The 19,487-nt window shown below is 36.6% G+C and overlaps 1 protein-coding gene across 8 annotated transcripts in view; it reads right to left on the reverse strand.

Moving 5' to 3' along the window:
* OSBPL6 (oxysterol binding protein like 6) overlaps nt 1-19,487 on the reverse strand; it is a 257,856-nt gene that overhangs the window by 56,883 nt on the left and 181,486 nt on the right. For 7 of the 8 annotated variants that reach the window (XM_027866186.1, XM_027866187.1, XM_027866193.1 and 4 more), the window contains 6 exons: nt 17,509-17,562; nt 15,911-16,024; nt 15,626-15,796; nt 11,571-11,703; nt 5,801-5,904; nt 5,137-5,229 (listed from right to left, as the gene is read on the reverse strand). In XM_027866186.1, coding sequence (XP_027721987.1) covers nt 5,137-5,229; nt 5,801-5,904; nt 11,571-11,703; nt 15,626-15,796; nt 15,911-16,024; nt 17,509-17,562 — 669 coding nt within the window. The remainder of the gene's footprint in view (nt 1-5,136; nt 5,230-5,800; nt 5,905-11,570; nt 11,704-15,625; nt 15,797-15,910; nt 16,025-17,508; nt 17,563-19,487) is intronic. The other variant, XM_027866192.1, reaches the window with a different exon arrangement.

Here is a 19,487-nt window from a genome sequence, read left to right on the forward strand (position 1 = left end):
GGTCATGGGAGATGGGAGGATGGAAGATGATCAGACAAGGGAGAGGGAGAGTCTTTAACTGAATTTTACTTTCACCAACCTTTAACATTAAGAAGAGCTTTACAGCATCCATGCTGGTGAGGATAACTTGCTTATTCTCACTGCAAGATGCCTATATGTCTCAAGTTTATTTGCTGAATAAACCCCTTCCCCCACCCTAGGATTTGAAGCATTATGAATTGATGTGTAAACTTAGAGGTTAAACAAAAAAATTAAAAATAAATTTGAGTGTTATTTTCATTCCTTAATGTGATGTTACATGAAGTTAGAAAGTAAAGATGCTATGAAGTACCTGAAGTTTCAATGGAGTTGATTTTAAAATCACACAACCTTAGAAAGCTTCAGCAACTGATTACAGTCTATCATGAATGGTTTCCTAGGAGCCTAAAGGAACTTAGAAAGTTGGGAATGGGGAGATAAAAGGACTAGTCAAGAAAGATTCTTGTTCTCTTTCTTACTACCTAAAAATAGCCAGTACTTTATAATGAGATTTTCTGCAGCAGTAGTAGTTTTTCTTAGGAAGAATAGGACAGATCCTGTAAAATAATAAAATTCTCAGGTGCCCTAGTGAGATGCAGAAATTTCTACATTAACTAGAGGTAAAACTGATTCATCCAAAGACTTTTCAGTGTATAGAGACACATCATGAACTCTCCTCCACATCAATAATTCATGCTTGAACTTCCCAGTGTGTAAAACCCTAACAGATTTCTCTTGGGGGTGACTGACTATTCCTTTTCCCCTTTCTACTTTGACCAGAAACTGACCTCCTGATTACCTATGGCCCTTTCCAGCTATGAGATCTAATCTCATTCTGAATTTAAATAACCTCACTTCTTGGAGTTGACCTGACAGATCATATTCTCTGGGTTTTTAACAGAAAAAAAAAAAGATCAGTCTAATTATTTTATGCTATCTACTGTGACTGTAAAATAAAAAAGTGACTACAAAAAGTCATATATAAAGAATTTTAGCCTAATTTTGAACCGAACTTCATTTTAAATTAAGTTATTTTGCCTCCTTTAAGTGTTCTCTTTTCCTTACCTTTCTCAAAAAATTCCTGCTTGTATCTAGTATGTGTTTGTGTATACACACATAGTTACATATGTGTACACGCATATATATAGTGACATACACACAAAAAATTTATTCTTCATATAAACTTCTTAATCTAGGATTCCCTCATACTTAAGGTATCAAAAACGAGCACAGAACTTATTCTGACCTTATTCTGACAGTGTAATTTAAGCATCTATAAGACACAGAGGAGCTACAAATGAATCATTCACATCTAATCATTCACCGCCTATTGCTCATGGCCTGCATCTATCATGACAGCATACCTTTCCCAGTTACCTATCACATCTAGGTGTCTAGCATTCAATTCATGCTGCTAACGTGTCAAACATTATCAACTACATTTCACACTGAAGCTTTCTTCTAATATTCCTATATTTCTGTGAACTATTTAAAACATCCACAAATTGTAATCACATGACAGTCTTTAGGTTTCATTAAAACACAAAGAAGTCAACTGTGGGAGAAAGGAAGTATTTCTCCAAAAGGTTCACTCCCACGGGACTTCCTAGGACAAATTCTGCTTTCCACTGACTCATGCATGCTCAGAACCATAGGGGGCCAGACTCCAAATGGCTTTTTGAGGAAATATGTATATTCACATACATAACTTAACCAAAAAACACCCCTGCATTGAAGTAATTAGCATAATTTGACCCTTCAGAGAAGACCACAATCACCTAAATCACCCATGCACACATTACATTCAAGTCCATACCAGCCCAAGTCTATTAATTTGAAATATAATGACATGCTTCATTAATTCACTCAAAACAGCTCCTGCCACAGCTGTGCTAAATGTAGTCCATTATAAATAAAGAACCTGAATATCCAGATGACCCTCAAAAAAATAACAAACAATAGTAGGAGATGGAGGCTGCGATATGAACTACAGAATTATCTCAAATTAATGGATTTATGGAACAACATTAACCAATGTGATCTTGAAAGATAAAGGCCAGAATTTTAAGGATGAGACAGGGAAAAGATGATAGAGACAGATTTCTCAATCCTTTAATGATTTTTACAACAGTTAATTAACAGTGTATGATTTAATATCAACCTTAAAAACACCTGGGAAAAAACAGGCGAAGCAGAGTAGGGAAAAATAAATGTTTGCCTTTTTAGCAAACCCCAAATTGAAATTTCTGAAAATCCATATCTTTTTTTTTTTTTTTTTGCTGAGGCAACTGGGGTTAAGTGACTTGCCTAGAGTCACACAGCTAGTGAGTGTTATATGTCTGAGGCTGGATTTGAACTTAGGTCCTCCTGAATCCAGAACCAGTGCTGTATCCACTGTGCCACCTAGCTGCCCCAGAAAATCAGTATCTAACAAAACAAAAAACTGATGTCTCAACTTTGTCGCTTCATTTCCTTAATTCCATCTTTCTCTTCCCATTCCCCACCCCACCCCTTCCACAATACAAACTTACATGGCCAAGAAGTAAGAATGGATCTTGAGGCTTCTAAAGGAGTTTTGTTGGTCTACAGATACCAATGAGAATATCGTGGCACTGTGAAAAGGTACCCAATTCAGCAGTATTTTTCCCTTAAGATATACTGGGTTTTACCATTCAGAGTAGAATGACATAATTGGCTGGATATTGTCTAAACCTCCCTCTTTTTGATTCTACCTGAAGAGTAAAATAAAACTCTCACATTTAAATCTACATCATTTCTCTACACCCCCCCTTCCAATGCCCCAACCCTTTTCTGTTACTGGCATGAAATTATTTCCTCAAGGACTACTTGACTAATTTTCAGCAGCTTCCACCCAGCCCCAATCCCTTTCCCAACCATTAAGATGGCTGGATGTGAATGAAGAAACTGTCATCTCTTTGAAATTGCTTCTTTCAAAGATTTATAACCCAAAACAAATCCACATAATTTAACTTCTCTTCTTCATTTGAAACACTGCCTGTGACTAAGAGTGAGATATGCCTAATAAAAGGATAAAACTAGGCACCTGTATTCACTTTTTTTTTTTTTAACAAAACCCATGAACTACAAAAGGAATGTCAATAGCCCTTCCAGCAAGGAAACCAGGCTGATTATAGAAGGCTGTCAATCGAAAATCAGCTCCATTCAGCAAACGATCTGTAAATAAGGCAGCTTGGAAAGCAAGTTTGGGGTTTTTAGAAATGTATATTAATTTGGCATTTGCTTCTTTTGTTTGTTTAATGTTGATTCGTGAAATACAGCCACTTTCTCAGACAAGTAGTAGGTACATCCACGGTTGTATTTATTTGTTTGTTTTTTGCGTTGAATCACAAAATGCTTCAAAAGCTCACAGGAAGTCAAACTGCCAGAACTCATCTTACACCATTTTCTCATGAAATTATTTGGAAGATTTTTGTTTTATGGTATGAATTTCACGAATAAAAGGAAAATCACTCAAAAATTATACAACAAAGGGAAACAGATAGACTTCTCTGATAGAAGAAAATGTGGCTTTTTAGTACTTCGAAACATTCATTTTCCATAAATCAGATTAGTAAGCAAGCAAAAGAATGTTAGTTATAAAATAAGAATTGGAACAAAATATTAGAGAAGGATGATTTTGTTATTTGCAAGACAAACAACAATTTTGAAAAGGAGCTCTTTTTGATTTTTTAATACTGGTAACAAAAAAGAAAAGCTAAATGACAAGCCCAATCATTCTTACACAGTAGTGCTGAACAATGAATGTACAGACACGAGGTAGGTTGGCTGAGGAGTAAATGACTCTGCCGGGATCTCTTATGACATAGAATGCTACGATTTCCTGGTGGCCAAGGTTCTTTCTATTTTAAATATCTGCAAACATTTATCTATATAAATAGATATTCAACATCTCCTCTATTTAATAATGAATAGAAAACAATCATTCAACAATGAAAACAGGAGAAAACAATCAATCAATGAAGAGCCTTTTACTAAAAAAAAAAAAATTTAAAAACTACAAGTTTTGTGTTCTAGTTTCAACATGGCTCATAAGAGCTTAGGAATAAAGATTCAGAAGGTCTAAAAGGCCATGATGGTAGGAAAGAAAAGCCCATCCTCACTACCGATTAAAAAAATACAATCACTTTTGATAAATAAAAGTTTAAAACAAGCTTTTATGATAGATTAAATTAACTAAATTCACAAAATTTCTTGGAATATGTAGCAAGAAATAAAAGAACTGATTCAAGCATAATTAGAAAATGTATTCATGACAGAATGGCACCTTTTATGATGCTCTGCTGTTTCAGAAAGTCAAGGGAAAACTATTCTTTTTTTTTTTTTTTGGTGAGGCAACTGAGGTTAAGTGACTTGCTCAGAGTCACACAGTTAGCAAGTGTTATGTGTCTGAGCCTGGATTTGAACTCAGGTTGTCCTGACTTAAGGGCCAGTGCTCTATCCACTGTGCCACCTAGCTGCCCCGAAAACTATTCTACAGAGAAAAATTCAGTATGTTTTGTGCTCAACATAAATTCCCAATAGGTAAGTCAACATTAATTTTCCTTTATTATATTATCCTAATAACATTTGAGATTTATATAAAATTACCAAAATGACTACATATACAAAAAAACAAAAACAAAAAATAAATTAAAAAAAAACCCACAACACCATACTTTGGTCCTAATGCATGAGGGAGAAAAAAGGAGTCATATATAATAGCACAGTCAAGGACGTCGGTGACTTGGAAGGAGAATGGTGGCCCTGACAGAAAAAAGAAAAGATCGAAATGGAGGTGGGTGTTGGAGAAAAGTCAAAGAACGAACCACATTATAGGGATCCAAAAATTTCAAAAAGTTTGGATCTCTGTTTCTTGGGATCATATCCTTTAAAAGAGGCGTAAATATGACTGTATGTGAGATTCTTTTAAAAAATTGACATTTGTTCAGGGATACTTTGTGCTAGTTTATACAACTGGGTGTCCCATAGCATTGGATATGAAGTAACAGGCTACCTCACTCAGCAGGGAACACTGGCTGACATGTTAAATTGATATCATTAGGGAGAAGGAAGGAACGAATAACATGAATTCGGTACCTGAAGTTGTATTTTTGCATCTTTGCTGACGCTTTTTGTTCTCCATCGTCTTGTGACCCGCTTGTCTTTCTTTGAAATATCTACACAGTTAGCCTACATTACACAAATAGTTAAAAGCAACATAGTGCTATTAAGTTCACACAGATGACACAGGTATAGATAGACAAAGAGAGCACAGTAAGTTAGTAAAGAATCATTGTGTTAGATACTTATACACAAAAAAAACAAGGAGAGAATACCAACTCTGGTGCCCATTGGGCAGAAATCATAGAGTCAAAAACTTAATGGCAAATATTTACTACTAGGCAAGCTGCACACAGTATTTATTATAGAAAGATAATAATTCTTTTTTTGCATGAAAACATCATTACCTCTGAGACTCTGCAAATTATATTACCATATCAATCACTGCTAATATAACACAGCATAGATATTGATAGATAACACAGATAGATATTTTCTACTAGATAATTTCAGTCAGCAATAGATTATTTCAACATCTAGTTCCACAGTCTAATTATCATTGAATCATATTAAGATCTAGAGGGGGTTTAAAGATTTCAGATGCCAAATTACTCCATTTTATAATTGTCTTCATATATTAATTCACCTATTCACAGAAAGGCCATTGGAATACTATAAGAAACATCTATGATGCATTTACCTGCATATCAGTGAAGTTTGGGGCTGACTGAGTTCTTTGCAGTATTTCCAAATTTTGAAGGAGTTTACTAAGTTCCACGAGGTTTGATTGGCAGTGTGCGAGATCTAATACAAACAAGAAATTAAGATATATTAGCACTGGGGAGGTGAGAAGACACGCAGGGTTTGGAGGGGAAGTCATGCCAATGGAAATGTCAAACAGCAGTATCTGAAGGCAAATTCAAGTGAGGGAGAAATATGAATTGGCAGTTGCTCTAACAAGCTACAAGAATCATAGAAATATCTATCATTGCAAACCATTCCACAATTAAAAACAAGCCTGAAACATATGAAGTCATCAGGATTGAGTAAAATAAATTTTTGTTGAGATCTTTTGGTTTTTTTCACTTTCACCTTCCCTCCTCCTCCACTCTTAGAGCCATTCCCTATAATAAAGAATTAAAGGAGGCAAAAACCCCAGTTCCTCAAAAATAACATATTAAAAAACAAAGTCTCTTGTTATATGCAGCATTCTACACCCATGCTCCCACACTTCTTCAAAGAAGTAGGGGGAGTTGTCTTCTTCCATCTCTTTTCAGGGGACAAACTTGACTAAACTTTTCAGCATTCAATCTGGATTGTTTTTGTTCTATGCATACCCACTTTAACGAATGAGAAAATGGCAGAAAAATACTCATGGTTTTGGCAAAACAAATCAAGTTGAGTAATCCATGATGCTTCATCCTCTAGTAAGTCTTTTACTACTGCTATGATTGATACTGCAGCTGCTGCTCTTCTGGCTACTGGACCTCTTTACAGTGTGTTTCATACATTTGTTCCTCAATAGCAACTCTATCAGCTGTCCAAATGTCAATGGCTCACAAAGCATGAGAGTGGACTAGCATGTGGGTGAAATTAAGGGCAGATTCATAAAAGGATGGACTAGAAGGCAAAGGGTTAAGACAACCAAGACCAAGTTATGGTCTTGGAAGAAAGAAGGAAAAAAATAAGCATTTATTAAGTATCTACTATTTTTGGCAGGCACTGTGCTAGGGGTTTTAAAAATATTATGTGATTTGATCCTTATAAGAACCCTAGGAGGTAGGTGCTATGAATGTCCCCAATTTATACTTGATGAAAGAAACAGAGGCACACAAAGGTAGGGACTTGTCTGGGGTCGTACGGGTAGTAAGTGTACAAGGGCAAATTTGAACTCATTTCTTCCTGACTCAATTTGTGCTGTTAAGTAGCTGCCAGACAAGCATTTGTTAAGTGCCTCCTATGTGCCAGGCATGGTGCTAAATATTTTGTAAATCTCATTTGATCCTCAGAACAACCCTATTGGTTGGTGCTATGATTATCTCTATTTAACAGTTGAGGAACCGTGACAAATAGAGATTCAGTGACATGCCCAGAGTTAAACACTTACTTGGGATTTCCTGCTTTAAAAAAAAAAAGAAGCTACACACATACACACACACACACACACACAGACAAACACACACACTCACATATAAATAATATGTGTGTGTATACATAATCCAAGGACATTATGCAAAGCAGTACAGGAAGGATTATCCTGTGATTACTAATGATAATCCATTGAAAGGAGCAGTTTCCGGGAAGGCTTTGTATCAATCACTTTTTTCTCTTTTCAGAATTAATTTTAATCTTAAATGATCAACATTGCACTGACTAAGTGAAAGGAGGCTGTTCTAGAAGAGATATCTGGTTAATTAGAGGTTTTAAAAAAGTGAAATTAGTTATTACAATGCTTTTATTGATTTGGAATTTGTTTCAGAATACTTATGTTCACACTTCAGCTCTGTAACTCATCACTTGTATGAGCTTGAGCAGTTTACTCAAACCCTACAAGTTTATTTATTTTATTCAGCTGGTAAAATGAGGGGATTGCACTCGATGGCTTCTAAGCTTCAGCTTTGTATCTATGAGCCTACGATTTAAAAAACAGTGCATTCAAAAACAAACTAATATCAACCTTACTGACTTTTTAACTCAGTGATAAGATTTTTTAAATCTCATTTTTAAACAGGTAGCTTAACAATTAACTTAATTAGGCTTGTAGTCATTGTATTTTTTTCATTTCAAGAAGAGTCTTTTAAACATTAATTTTATAACATCTCAAAGCCATGACAAGTCAAGCTCTTCTCTGATCAAGAGGTCATTTGTGTTCAGAACTGTGCTAAGTATGCAAAACTAAGATAAAAATTTCCTAAGATTTTACTGGACTATTTATGAGGTCTGCCTTTAAGGCTTTTCCTCTGATAGGAAGAAAATAGTAAATGCCTAGCAAAGCTGAAATCTGTCCTCAAATAAACTGCTTATTTTCTTTAATTTACAGTATCTTCTCACTAATGTAACTATAAGAATGAAGGCACGGGATAAAGAGAATGACAAAGCGTTGGGAATCCCATTATTGAAATTAACATTTAAGACACGAAGGTGACTTCCAGGTATAGGTGTATCAGGAACAAAAAAAAAAATCAAATTACAATGGGTAAGGGGAAAAAGTGTCTCTTTGAACATTGATAAGCATATGAAAATAGAATATAAAGAATCTCTTATAAAATGTGTTCACACAATTAAATACAGTCTAGCATACAGAGAAATCAGCACTGACTTACTCTATTATTACACATTTAGAACACGCCTTCAGGCCCTAAAGTTTAAAAGCAATTACTTTTCTGCATGCAAATTATTAACAACCAACCATAGAACATGTCTGTGGAAAGCCCTGTTAACATGCAGAACTGTTTTGTCTTTTCCTGGCTTGTTTGCCTAAATTATATACACATAGACTATTTAAAAACTAACTAATTTCAATTATCTACTGAATGTCAAAGGCACCCGTTTTCACACTAATCTAGAAAGCAAAAAAAATTTTTTATAGCAATGCCTAATTTTTAAAAATCTATATCTAGATTTCTAAATTGGGTCTGGTTTAGCTTGCAGCATCTGCGGGAAAGCCCTAGATATTTAATGAGAGAGAATTCAAAAGCAGACAAGGGTTTTACATGCTATTTGCATTAGGATCTCTTGATGTAGAAGATGCATTCCACTTGTAAGAAATTTTGTTATCAGAAATCCTGTTTGAGTGATGATATTAGGTGAGTCTTCTAACCTCTCTGGGCTTCAGTCTCCTCACTGGTTAAATGAAAGGTTAAATCTGAATCTCTACAGACCAAACTAAAGTGCTATCATTCTACTCTGAATTCTATCTTTTATTTATTTATTTGTCTAGCTAGGCTAGGTTAAGTGATTTGCCCAGGGTTACACAGCTAGTAAGTGCTGTGTGTTGTGTGTCTGAGACTGGATTTGAACTCAGGTCCTCCTGACTTCAAGGCCAGAGCTCTATCCACTGTGCCACCTAGCTGCCCCTATCTTATCTTTTAAAGAAACATAACAAGACCATGAAGTCCCTGTAGACTGAGATCCTATTTAATGGAGCTGAAAGGCCAGGGTTTGAGACTAGGCTTTAAAATTTACTAGCTGTGTGACCATGATCACTTCACTTCTGAGCCTCAGTTTCCCCATCTGTAAGATGTGGATACTACAACTTTTCATATCTAGTTCATCAGATGGCTACTTATTGTTTGATACCCGAAATGTCCAGCACAATGCTAGGTGCATGGGAGCTATGCCATAAACACTTGGTACTTAATTTTGAGATTATTCTTTAGACACAAAGTGGTGCCATCATGATAGTACAGAAATGCAGGCTGTGGCTTATAATTGCCAAAACAATAGCCAGGTTCTTCCAGAGGGTAAAGGGTGAGAGATTCATATTAGAACTTCTGTTCTAGAGAAAAGTACACAGAATTCAGCACAAAAGAAACAAAGGTTCCAGTCCTTGTTCTGCCATAAATTATTGGGGCAAGTAACTTCTCTGCACTGCAATTCCTCATCAGTAAAAAGGGGATGACACTTGGCCCAATCAAGTCATAGTGTTGTTGGGACAGGAAATTAAATAAGAAACGTGAAAACAGTCTGAAAAGCATAAAGCATTATTCAAATGCATAGTGTTATTGACCCACAAAATGCAGACGTATTCAAAATTGATTCAGAGAGGCTCCAAATTTAGTTATTTTGACAAACATTCACACTGCTCTTCACTTTTACCAAATAAATTATGGAGAATAAGAAATGTCATGCCGAAGGAGCCAATGAAAGTAAAAGATTGAAGACCCTGCAAAGTGGATAGACTTTTGGAGTTAGAAAGAACTGTAACTCCATGCCCAATGGATCAATTTCTCTTCTAATATCTTTTTTCTTTTGCCTAGGCAATGGGGTTAAGTGACTTGCCCAAGGTCACACAGCTAGCAAGTGTCAAGTGTCTGAAACCGCATTTGAACTCAGGTCCTCCTGACTCCAGGGCTGGTGCTCTATCTACTGCGCCACCTAGCTGCCCCTCTTTTATATCTTTTAAGCTCTGCTTGAACAACTTCAGTGACCAGAAACTCACTTTATCTTTCTTGGACATAACTGCTTTTCAAATGTTAGGTGGGATGTGATCACTATAGTTAGAACAATCTTCAGATCTTTCAACTCATCATGTCATGTCATTTCTCTCAGTTTCATGCCAGCCACAAATCTGATAAATCTACCTTTTTTCCCCCTTTGATATGTATGTTTTCAGGGGCATAGGTAAGAACCCTACAATGACACAAGAGAACTTCCCTCCAAGTTGATCTCAATTCATTAATCAACAGTCTCTAGTTTTAAGTTATTCTCCTAGAGATAAAGGGCGTGATATGATACTGAACTTTAGGGCATGACTTGAAAAAGTACAAAGGCCAACTTGGGAATAAAGCTCTTCCCTGAGAGAATGAATAAAGAAACAGCTATTTTAACATCAAAAACAGAGGTGAGGGAGTTCACATTCAATCACCTCAGTCTTCTCAGGAAAAGAAGAGGTGAAATTATCTGCTCTGTGTGGAGCAGGTAGGATTAGGGGCTGCTTGAGATCATTGGAGTGGTGAAAGTTTGAAACAGATGTTTGGATATGCCAGAGAATAAACAACAGATGAATAAAAGGATTGCTGATGTACATTGAGGGCCTGGTTAAAATTAAAGTACGGATTTATAATATGTAAAATAGCATTAGTTCTGCCACTTTCTCCAGCAATACCCTATATGCCAGGTACAAAACAGGGAAAGCACATAGTGAGAGTCATTTGGCATCCTGGCTTGGGCATAATGGTAGGGGGGAAAACTTGATGACATGAGAAAGTCAAGCGTGTCAGTGAGTAAAAATTTGATGAGGCTAATCATGGAGTTCAGCCTACCTTTGGGTTCAAGTTCATCCAGAAGGGAGTAGATAGACTGGGCAAAATGGAAGGGCTTGAGAATGGAGGTCACAGGGCAAAGGTTGAGAAGGTGTGAGGGAGTGAAAGAGTTAACAAGGGGATTATGCTCAGAAAGGAGGAGTGGCCAACTTGGAGATTAGATCTATTAAGTAAAGAGAAAGAACTTGTAAGTACCCAGGGAGCAAGGATTGTTTTCCCCAACCCCTTCAGTGGCTTATCAACAATGAATGTCAGTTGAAACAAGAGAGGAATTATGTAGTGGAAACAGCACTGGATTTGGAGTCAAAGAGAAGGCCTGGCTTCAGATCCTGACTTTTGTCATTTATTGCCCATATGACCTTGGGCAGGTCACTTGACCTGTCTGGGTCTCAGTTTCCTCATCTATAAAGTAAGTAAACAAAAAAAAAAATCACTATTCCCCAAAGTTCATTGATTTTCTGTGGCTTATTATCGGAGACCACTGACCTTCTGCACATCTGTCCATTTCTTCAGAGTCCTGTAACCAAGCTGCCACTTTACTCTGGCCAGTGGTGCAAGTTGCAGGTAGGCTATTACTGCATGGTATAGGTGCCTGCCATGGGAAACTGTTCTGTGGTACCTGATGTTCACAAAACAGACAACATGTATGAGCAGTAGTACTGATAAATAAATGAGAGAGATTACTGCTGAGAGAGTTAAAGTGATATGACATATAATGGTATCTTCTATCTTTCTTTTACATTTGCAAAATAAGACAGAACCCACTTTCACAGAGATCCTGCAATGTGTTGAGCATATGTGATGAAATCCACAAGTAACAGTATAATGTCATCAAAATACAAAACATTGTCCTATGAGGTTACACGCAAAATGACAATGAAGGTAAAAGAATTCAGAACCCAACTAAACTGCAAGGCCCTTAAGGGAGCAGCAGCAGGTGGGTGTCCCCCCCAATTTCTATGAACTGGCTGCCCAAATCTTAGAAACTGCATGGCACAGTGACAAGAAAACTAGAGGCCAAGGGTCCTCTGTTCAAATTCCAGATCTCCCATTGAATACTTCGTGTGACTTGGAATTGTAGAGTTCCTCTGGAAAACAGACTAGGTGGTTTCTAATATTCCCTTCAGACCTGTGGTCTCCAAAACTTTGACCTAACTTAGTGACCACTGAAATTTGCTAGGTTTCTAGTCACAACTGGGAAATCATCTGGAGATGACAGGAGACTTGGGAGAAGAGACAGAGAGAGAGAGAAAGGAAGGGAGAGGGAAGCCAGAGAGAGAAAGAAAGGGGGAGGAGAGAGAGAGATACAGAGTTACAGAGACAGAGAGAACAAGAGAGAGGGGAAAGAAAAGGAGAGAGAGACAGTTATATACAGGGACAGAAGGAAAGAGAAAAACAGAAATGGAAAATAAGAGGCAGAGAGATAGAGGTGGAAAGAAAGAAACAGAACAGAAACAGAGGAAGAGACACAGAGAAAGAGAGGAAAGGCTAAGACAGAAAAAGACTGAGAGGAAGAAGGAGGTGTGTGTGTGTGTGTGTGTGTGTGTGTGTGTGTGTGTGTGTGTGTGTGTGTGTGTGACAGAGACAAAGACAGAGACAGAGAGAATTCGCAAAGTATTTTATCTACAGGCAATTTCTGCATGGCTTGTGATTTATGCACACTAGAAAAAATATTTTAAGGGGCAGTTTTAGGAGACTATACCACTTCAAGGTACATCCAATATGTCTTCCATTATCAGGATATTGCATGGAATAAATAATCTACATGAAATAGCTTTTCTAAAATAAGTGCTAAGGCACCCTGTGAAAAGGACTCAACCATGTTTTCAAAAAAGTTGTAGCCATTTAAAATCCATCTTTGACTCTAATATTCAATTACAACAGATCACTCCTCTTCTAAATCATCATGAACTCAATGAAGTGCACACTTAGCAAGCTCTGGCTTATTTATTATCCACAGAGGGCCACAAACCAATTATCATTTCTGGGACTCATAATTCGATACTTAGGATGCAAGCAGAGTGATAAATAGCTCTTTTCCTTTTTTTTTTTTTTTTACATTCTGATAAATGTAATGGAAATATTTCGCTAAGCTAAAGCATAGAGGTATTTCATTGGAAAGGTAGAATAATAAGTCTCCTATAGAAGTCATACAGTTTTCCTATTCTAAGCCAAAAAAGTAGAATCATTTTTCTCTTGAATCACCAGGGCAGCATCAGCAGTAGTAATGAAGGCACCCTGCTCTTGGTGTCATCCCATACCAAAGATAGAGGCAGAAGTGAAAAAAAAAATCACTGATGACACAAGTATTAAGCTTTTATATTTAGAAAAATCCATCTGTGGTTGATTTATCTTTCAGGAATTTGGGTTAAATCAGGAGGTTTATTCCAAACCTTGGTCTAGAAAAAAGAAAGAGGAACATAAAGGTTTAGGGGTCCAACTAATGCTTCTTGTGATGAATATCATTCTACTAAGTCTACTGCCCTGCCTTCCCAACATCCCTCTCATAGGATATTTTTCATCATAGCAACAGTTCATATTAAGGTTGACCCAATACCCACATGCTTTAAAAGGGAATTAACAAAAGAAGCCCAGGTCCTAGCTGATAGTGACAATGAAGTTATATAAGGTTTGAGACACTTTGGGGAATCTGAGATGTAAATTAAGCAAAATCTATTCAAGCCACAAATGTAATATGGCAATACATCTGTCCTGTGGCATGGATGGGCCTGTGATTTTTCTAATAATAATGATGATGATGATAGCTAGTATTGATATAATGCTTTAGGATTTACATGTTATCTAATCAAAACTCTCAATGATCATGGAAAGGGGCTGAGAGGAGGTAAACTACTTGCCCAGAGTCACACAGCTAATTAATGGGAATTAGCTATTAAAAGATCATTGGTAACCTTGGAGAATGCTGCTTCAGGAAGGCAGTGAGGTTAGAAATGAAAATAGAAAATGTCAAGAAATGAGTCAGATAATCAATATCATAGTGCTTGTCTTCTCAATGGGTGGGTAAGGGAAGGGAGAGAGAATTTGGAAGTCAAAATAAAAAAAGAAAGAATGTTAAAAAAATCTTAATGTAAAATGTACATTTTAAAATGTAATTAGGAAATACTTAATAAAATAAAAATATATTTAAAATAAAAAAATATATTTTAAAAAAGCAATGAGTTAAAGGTGGGGAATTTGAGGGAACGAATGTGAATGACTCCACCTTTGACTGGGAAAAAGAGTGAAGGGTTTTTAAGGACAGAAGAGGCCTGGACATGCTATGCAGGGAATGCAAGAGTGTGTTAGTAATGTTTAACAATCAGCTCTCTGAAAAAAAAATGTATCTATGATACACTTTTAAATTTAAAATTTTAATGAATTATTAATAATTTCTCCATCACTTTCTTAAGAACAGACAATTAACAAAACAATAACTCAAGCCCTGGATTTGTGGCATTTGCCGATTTCTGAGGTTTAAATGCTCACACTGAAAATTAACAATTTGTTCTCAAGAGGCAATTTTAACTGTCTCCAGTACATCCCTGAATGAGGAATAATTTATTAGATTTAGAAAGAACAAAGAGAGGAAACAAAAAAGGAAAGGAGAAGAAGAGAGTAAGATAGAGATAGGAGATGGAGAGAAGGTGGAGAGGAAAGAAAGGAAGAGAAGGGAAAAGTTAAAAGGAGAGGAGAAAGTGGAAAAAGGAAAAGGAAAGAAGCAGAGGGAAAGTGATACAGATATAGATGGAAGGTAAGAAAAAGAGGGGGACAGAGAGGAAGATAGAGAAAAAGGGACAGAGAGAGGGATAATGGTCAAAGGGGCATGTTTCCAGGAGACAGAAAGGGATAGGTACAAGAAAGTATAGGCCTTGGCAAGAACCAGGGCTACCACTCTTCAAGAGAGGAGAGAACAGGTGAACACATGATTTTGAAGTTTGAAGTGTAGAGTAAGAAGAAAATGGAGCTCATGAGAGATGTAGGATGCCAGGTCCTCCCCTGTGAGAGAGGGAGGAGGAAGTGTTGGTAAAGATTTGAAGAAACAAATCTGAACAGCTGGTACAGGGAACAGAATACACAGTTAATCAGTGAAAAATAAGACACAGCTAGCTGCCTTGAGGGTTGAGTTGAGATTGCATCACATTTAGAACTAGTTGGCGTGATTGCACAGCTTTCTTAAGTTGTCTGCAGAAATATGCATTTCAGTTTTCAATCAGACAATAAACATTTATTAAGCACCTATTACGTGCTGGGAGCTGAGTAGGCACTACAGTGGGAGAAAATGTTGCTGATGGTGGACTATTTAGATATTAGAGCTGAAGCCTAATAAAGATAGGTCATGTTTTGGAAATTACACCCATAAATGAGGGTCTTTGGGTCAAATATTCAAAGTTTTTGCTGGATTTCTTAGAATTTTGGTAAAACCACTCAAAGTTAATAGCTACCCCATTCATTTAAAAAGAAAAAAAAAAGGAGACAATTATTATACCTTGTGTCATTTCCTAATCAAATTCAGGGCTGGTTTCCACAAGATTAAGGCTTACCTTTCCATCCGTAACTGCAACATTAGCAGCTGGTGAAGATTCTGTTGTGGAGGTGGAAGGAAATATGTGAAAGCTTGCATCCCTCGGTGACCTTACAATTTCATTCTGACGGTATAATCGGTGGTGGCGGAGTTTGGAGACCCAACCATCAAACCAATCCTGGGATTTCACCTAAAACAAAGGTGAGAAAAGAAGGAGTTCATTCATTCATTCATTACTCCAGTTTAACCTGAGGAAGAATTTCCCAGAAGAAGTAGAAGAAAACTCTGTTTAAAGACTGGTTACCTTTAGATGATAGATGTGTTCTTCAGTGTCGAGGTCTATCCTCCGAGCTTTCTTTTTAATTGACATAACTGATAACCCAACATCAATGCTCCCATGGACCTTGCCTTTTTGAATCTAAAATTAAAAAAAAAAAACCATGTAAACAGATTGGAAAAATAATCTAATTAGATATATTTCTATATCTAATTAAAAAAAGGAATTTGGCAGCCTTTCACACTTTTAAAGAAAATGAGAACACTATTTCTGCTCGAGGGAAAGAAAATCGAAATCTCTTTCAATCTGAGGAAATCCAAGACGGTTTCCCCATCCCCCTTTTAATAAGCAAACCAATCTATCTGCTATTAGTTTATGTAATATAACTTATAAGGTAAATTCTTCATAATTACAGATCTGAAGTTGAGAGCTCTCATTTTTTCTTTTCATATAAGAAACAAATTAATTTAGCAGACTGGCTTCAAGACAGGGCCATCAAAGAGATAAGGTCTTTGTGTGTTCTTTAGCCTCTAGTAATCTCCATTAATCTCCTGCTAGTGAAATGGGGAGTCAAGAGCAAGCTCTGATAGGTGGAACTAAGAAATACAAACAGCCTTGCCTTTTGGTTAGCATCTTCGTGATGCTTTTTGCTTATTCTTCCTATTTTGTTACTTCATTTATTTAAAATCATTAAGCAACTACTGCATCCAGACTCCTTAGCTAAGCAAGATGCAAAGTTTAGATGGGGATGTTGGGGAATAAGATACAAAGTGATGAAAATGATAATATCCAAATCTTTTCCCCCATATCCTAGTCCTGCCTCCAACCTCCTCTTCCTCTCTGGAATCTGCCTCTTTAATAATTAACGACTCTGGCTCTGAGGATAAAAATAAAATTGTCCCCCCTCCCCCAAAAGAAAATGCCACAAAGGGCCATTTCTTTTCAGTATAAACCTGGCTTTTGCCCTTTTATATTTTGAGGAAATCTTTCATAACTTTTAATCTGTTGCCTATTTGATCAGAAGGCCTTGAGAACGGGGATTACTTAAAACAATAAAAACTACACAGAGCATCATAGACTCTGGTTCAAATGACTTTGCTCAGTCATGTGGTAGGCCTGGTGACCTTGAAGAGGTCACTTAACCTCTACAGGGATCAGTTTTCAATATTTAAAATAGGGACACTATCTGCCCTACCTAGCTCCATAGGGTTATTGAGACACCAAAATTAGATAGCAAATGTATAGAAGTGATATGAAAACTCTAAAACAGATATGAAATTATTATAAAGTAAATATGACAATTTAATCTCACCCACTATAACATTAGGAAGATTGCATTTTTAGCATATTACACTAAAGGTCAAATTGCAGTTTTCAATGGCATATTGCAAAACTGAATTCTGATTTTTTCATTCGTAAGTCTGAAATTTTGCACTAGCTTTTCCATAAACAGAAAACATACTTCCTATCGCACCTGGGTACACTTTTTCAAATCTAAAATTACAACACAGGGGAACAAATGGATAAAGCTGGTAACTATAGGCTGAGAATTGTAATGCAATGGTATTGTCACATCAAAAAGAACTCTAAACCAACCTTTGAAAAATGTCCTATGATTTACTTACATCAAGTGGTGCTTTTGAATATTTCAACATTCCATTATCCAGGACAAAAAATCGCTGCAAGAACCAAATAATTCACTATTAGTATGTGGGAAGAACCTGAATAATAATAAGTATTTACAAATGTGAATTTAGTCTTTCTTAACATTTAGCATTTTCATAGTCAGTAAATTTAATCAAAATAAAACACATTCCCTCAATGTACTATGGATGTGTTTATCATACTCAAAAATTAGGAAGTTTCTGTTTTATTCTATCTTTGTACATTTGCCTACTAGGTTCATAATCTGACAATGGAGGCCACTTAACATGGTTTCCCACACCAGTTGAGGGCATCTCAGTGCCTGTCTTGAATTTAAGACTTTCCTCATTAACAGGGTTGGGATTTTTTTTTCCTTTGGATGGTGAGAAATGACAGAACAGAAAATTTCATGACATTTCTTGTTTAGTCACAACCACTATCAGGTATGAGGGATATTCAAGGTTAAGTGCCAGGAAAATTCTGCAAAGGGCTGTCTTACTACATTTGAATTTTTTCTTACTCTGGCAGATTTAACTGAATTCCACAGGGAACTAGAGAAAGTATTGATGTGGACAAACTGAAACTGATGGATTTGTCAATGGACTGATGCGCCATTAAAAAGTAAAACATAGTGACCTGGAAGAAAATACTTCACCTTTCCATAGCTTAGTTTCTTTTTTCCAGTTAAATAGGGTTACTACTTCCAGCTAATATTAAGAATAAAAATTTACATAGTTTGGCAAAGACATAAAAATGGACTCTTGGGGATTCATCCCAATCATATCTTTGCTGCTCAGTGGCCCTTGATTCTCAGTGGTCCTGTCAATTACAGCTTCACAAAAACAGGGAATCACTGTTTATTTCCATCCCTGTACAATTCCAAGTCAAACAAATATCTCATGGTATGCAGCAAAACAATGGATCCAGTGCCTTTCTCTTGTAAGCTATCGATGCCAGGAGTCTTTCTGTTTGTAGCAAGAAGTTCTCTCCCATGGAAAATTACTATCTGATTTAACAATAGAAAAGGCAGGTTGATTCTAATGGTCCTCAACATACAACTCAAAAAAGGCTAATGTAATCCCTTTGTTACAAAATATGGAAAATGTGGACCTGTGAGGCCAAGTCTGAGAAAAGATTCATGCTGAGGGAAAAAAAAAACTATTCCAAATTAAGCTTAAAATATATTTAAGTGAGTAGCTCACAGTTAATATGCAACATGGTTTTGGCTTAGGTCAGAATAAAAATATGATTTATTTAGAGCACATTAGAGAAAGAAATAATAAAATTGATTCTGGACCTCTACTATTTATGTGGAGAAATTTTCCACAGCATATTCTGGAGTCACAGTTGACTCAGAGCCAGTTGGATGAAATCATAGACTTGGTAAGAAAAATTAAATTTAGTGACTCATATGTAACTTGGTTTCTGTGCCCCCTGTTCTCTCATACTTTTCCATCTGGGGAACAGAAGAGGGTGGCAAGGTCACAGAAAAGGACATAAAGCCGTATACTGGAAGAATTATGGCATGATTGAGGTGGACTGAGAGAAAAACAAGCTCCTAACAGAGTATGGCCAATGGCACTATAGCCCTGTAGAGAGAGGGAAGGAGAAGATACTATTGGGCCTTAGGTAGCAATGAGAATCCAGGGAAAGTTGCATGTGGAGTGGGGAAAGAACACATCGATCAAAGCCTCCTTGATTTGCAGTTTAATTTGGCACCAGAGGACCTGGGTTCAAGTCCCAATTATGACAATTATTCATCATTTGTATGAATTTGGACAAGTCACTTCATCTGTCTGAGCTCCAGTTAATCTGTCAAATTAGGGGTTGGACTTAATGACCTCTAAGTTTCCTTCCAGTTCTAAAACGTTTTTTCCTGTGAGCCTGTGAACTCCAAGGAGTGACAGATGTTATCTGCAAGCCTTTCAATTCAGAATAACACAATAAATACTCTGACTGT

This window comes from Vombatus ursinus, unplaced genomic scaffold, assembly GCF_900497805.2.
Source record: "Vombatus ursinus unplaced genomic scaffold, bare-nosed wombat genome assembly UNPS02014779.1, whole genome shotgun sequence".
NCBI lineage: Eukaryota > Metazoa > Chordata > Mammalia > Diprotodontia > Vombatidae > Vombatus > Vombatus ursinus.